This window comes from Otolemur garnettii, unplaced genomic scaffold (assembly GCF_000181295.1).
Source record: "Otolemur garnettii isolate 467f Iridium unplaced genomic scaffold, OtoGar3 scaffold00432, whole genome shotgun sequence".
In the NCBI taxonomy this organism is placed as follows: domain Eukaryota; kingdom Metazoa; phylum Chordata; class Mammalia; order Primates; family Galagidae; genus Otolemur; species Otolemur garnettii.
Genome location: NW_003852827.1, coordinates 56,504 through 59,808, shown reverse-complemented (window position 1 = coordinate 59,808; position 3,305 = coordinate 56,504). Strand labels below are relative to the sequence as shown.

Sequence of the window (3,305 nt, the reverse complement as noted above, 5' to 3'; positions counted from 1 at the left end):
ATACAGTTAGGGAAGGTAAAGATATAAACTCCAATAAGGTGATTTTTCAATTATGTTCATTAAGCAGCTGTCGATAATAACTTAATAAATGACTCTTTTTTTACTGTGTCATTTCTTGAAATATATGTTTTAAAATTTTCCCTATAAATATGTCATTTACAGTAGACCATGTGAATTTATTCAGGTACTGCTTTGTATAATTAAATCAAAGATCAAGTTCTATGCATCTTTCTGAATTAAGATTTTTCTGGAAAAACTTGAGATTCATGGAAAATATGTCTTTAGAAATATAAACTAGCTAAGAAGTTTTTCTAGATCTTGAAAGCTTTTTATTTTGAAGTAACTTCAGAGTTACAGAGGAGTTTAAAGATAGCAGAGAGTTTGTATATAGAAAGTTACTCTTAAAGTCGTATAGAACCTCATGCATATATTTATCTAAACTAAGAAGTTGACATTGGCACAGTACCGTTAACAAAACAATGGATTTTATTCAGTTGTCTTCAGTTATTTATTTTCCTCTAGGACAGGGTTTTACTCTGTCTCCCAGGTTAGAGTCCCATCACATCATCATAGCTTACTACAAGCTATGATGGCATATAGCTCCTGGACTCAAGCAGTCCTCCTACCTCATCGTCCTGAATAGCTGGGATTATAGCACATTCTACTACTTTCAGCTAGTTTTTTCTATTTTTGGTAGATACAGGGTCTTGCTCTTGCTTAGGGTGGTCTCAAACTTCCGAGCGTAAGCGATCCTCCTGCTTTTGCCTCTCAGAGGGCTAGGATTACATGGAGGAGCCACTGTGACTGGCCTAATGTTATTTTTCTATTATAAGATCCAGAATACCACATTGAATTTAGTAATTTTGAGATTTTTGTTGCTTCTTACTTTATTATTTCACTTTTTTTTTTTTTGAGACAGCATCTCTCTATGTTGCCCTCAGTAGAGTGCTATGGCGTCACAGCTCACAGCAACCTCAAACTCTTAAGCGATTGTCCTGCCTCAGCCCCCCAGGTCATTGAGACTACAGGTGCCTGCCACAACACCCGGCCTTGCAGTTGTCATTGTTGTTTGGCTGGCCTTGGGTCAGGTTAAACCTGCCAGCCTTGGTGTATATGACTGGTGCTGTAACCACTGTGCTATGGGCCAGGTTTGAACCTGCCAACCTCGGTGTATGTGGCTAGAGCCGTAACACTGTGCTGTGGGCACTGAGCCTATTTTACTTTTTTTGATACCCATCTTCACTTTTGAGTTTGGAAAGGTTATTGTGTATAAGAAAGCAGTATCAGCTAGTTTTTTCCTCTGAATTTGTTACACACAAATATGATAGTTTTAATAAATATAAAGTGGTATGTATATTTTTGATGAAAGGAAAAAATTTAAAGTTGAGGCTAAACTACTTACATTGTATTTACAATTTGGGTTTCATTTTTACGATTTTTTTTCAACAGAATTATAATCTGAAGGTTATGCTGCCTGGTTTAAAAGAAGACTCCCAGATTTTGAAAATTAGATTACTACCTGGTAATATTATTTTAAGAAATACTCCTAATATCTATTAAATAGTATTCTTAAGATATGATATAAAGCTGGAGGTTTTTTGAGGGATTGGTAATAGTAAAATCTTGAAAATACAGGCTCGGTGCCTGTGGCTCAAGTAGCTAAGGCGCCAGCCACGTACACCTAAGGTGGCAGGTTTGAATCCAGCCCGGGCCCGCCAAACAACAATGATGGCTGCAACCAAAAAATAGCCAGGTGTTGTGGTGTGCACCTGTGGTCCCAGCTACTTGGGAGGCTGAGGCAGGAGACTCGCTTGAGCCCAGGAGTTGGAGGTTCCTCTGAGCTGTGATGCCATGGCACTCTATCCAGGGGGACAGCTTGAGGCTCTGTCTCAAAAAAAAAAAAAGAAAGAAAATACAATTGAATGTCAAACATAGCACTAATAGAAATAGTTTTGTTTTTGTCTTAAAGACAGAGTCTCAGTTTGTCGCCCTCGGTAGAGTGCATGATGTCACAGCTCATAGCAATCAAACCCTTGGGCTCAAGCAATTCTCTTGTCTCAGGCGCCCAAGTAGCTGGGATTACAGGTGCCTTCCCATAACGCCTGGCTATTTTTTTTAGAGATGAGGTGTCACACTTGTGCAGGCTGGTCTCCAATCTGTGAGCTCAGGCAATCCACCTGCCTTGGCCTCCCAGATTGCTGGGATTATAGACGTGAGCCACTATGCCAATTCCAGAAATGACTAATTTTTAAAAAGGAACTTTTAGGACAATGTTAGTGAATCTTGTGAGAAAGATTTGAATATTGGAAACATATTAGGAAACTATTCCTAGAAAAATACTTTAGGCTTATCTGTCCTTTACTTTGTTGATACAACTTTCATATTTTAAGAAGAAAAGTTTCTAATGTCATTTTTACTAAGTTAAATTGATAATGACTTGATAAATGAAGTTGCAGTCAACTTACACAAGATAGAAAATGCTGGCTAATTTGAGGCAGTATAAGTTTCAAAGAGTACATTCTAGAGTTGGCTCTTCTGGATTGGAATCTAGGTAACTTTGTCAATTCCTCAGTTTCTTCATGTGTAAAATTAGATAATATCCACTTTCATAGGATTGTTGTGAGGATTAAATGAGTTAATACAGGCAGTCCTTGCTTTACATGGTTCCAGAATACTGAATGGAAGACACAGTTCCAGTATCAATGCAAGGTTTTCATCAATACAATGCTGTACAAAGTGAGAACTGCTGTAATCTATAAAGCACTTAAAACAGTGCTTAGCGCATAGGCTTTAGTATGGTGTTATCTTTGTTCATACGTTCGTTACCTTTTATACTGGTTTTAAGGAGAAGGGAATGTATAAGTATTTTCAGAAATTCACACTTTTTCAGATTTCTTTTGAGGCATGAATTGATAAAGAATTAAAAATTGCACAAATATAGAAATATAAGAAAAAAATTATTACATACATATTTTAAGGTTTAGTTAAAAAGTATGGATTTGGTACTAGGTCTGACATATTTGGGGGCAAAAATGATAAAGTAGAAGGTAGCATGATACAGTAAAATTCAAGGGGTTTTAAACTACAAATCAGGATTTAAACCTAAGTCTGCCAATTCCCAGCCTTGTGACCTGGAGAAAATATTTAATCTTTCTGGATCCCAGTTTCCTCACCTGTAAACAGAAGTATTTAATAGTACCTTCTTCGGGTGGCACCTGTGGCTCAAAGGAGTAGGATGCTCGCCCCATATGCCAGAAGTGGCAGGTTCAAATCCAGCCCTGGCCAAAAACTGCAAAAAAAAAAAA

General features: G+C 37.4%; 1 protein-coding gene across 1 annotated transcript in view; it reads left to right on the top strand.

The window, feature by feature from the left end:
* LOC100950196 (structural maintenance of chromosomes flexible hinge domain-containing protein 1-like) overlaps positions 1 to 3,305 on the top strand; it is a gene marked incomplete at its 5' end in the record, with an annotated part of 93,201 nt that overhangs the window by 41,620 nt on the left and 48,276 nt on the right. The window contains 1 exon segment of the mRNA XM_023509146.1: positions 1,384 to 1,522. Coding sequence (XP_023364914.1) covers positions 1,384 to 1,522 — 139 coding nt within the window.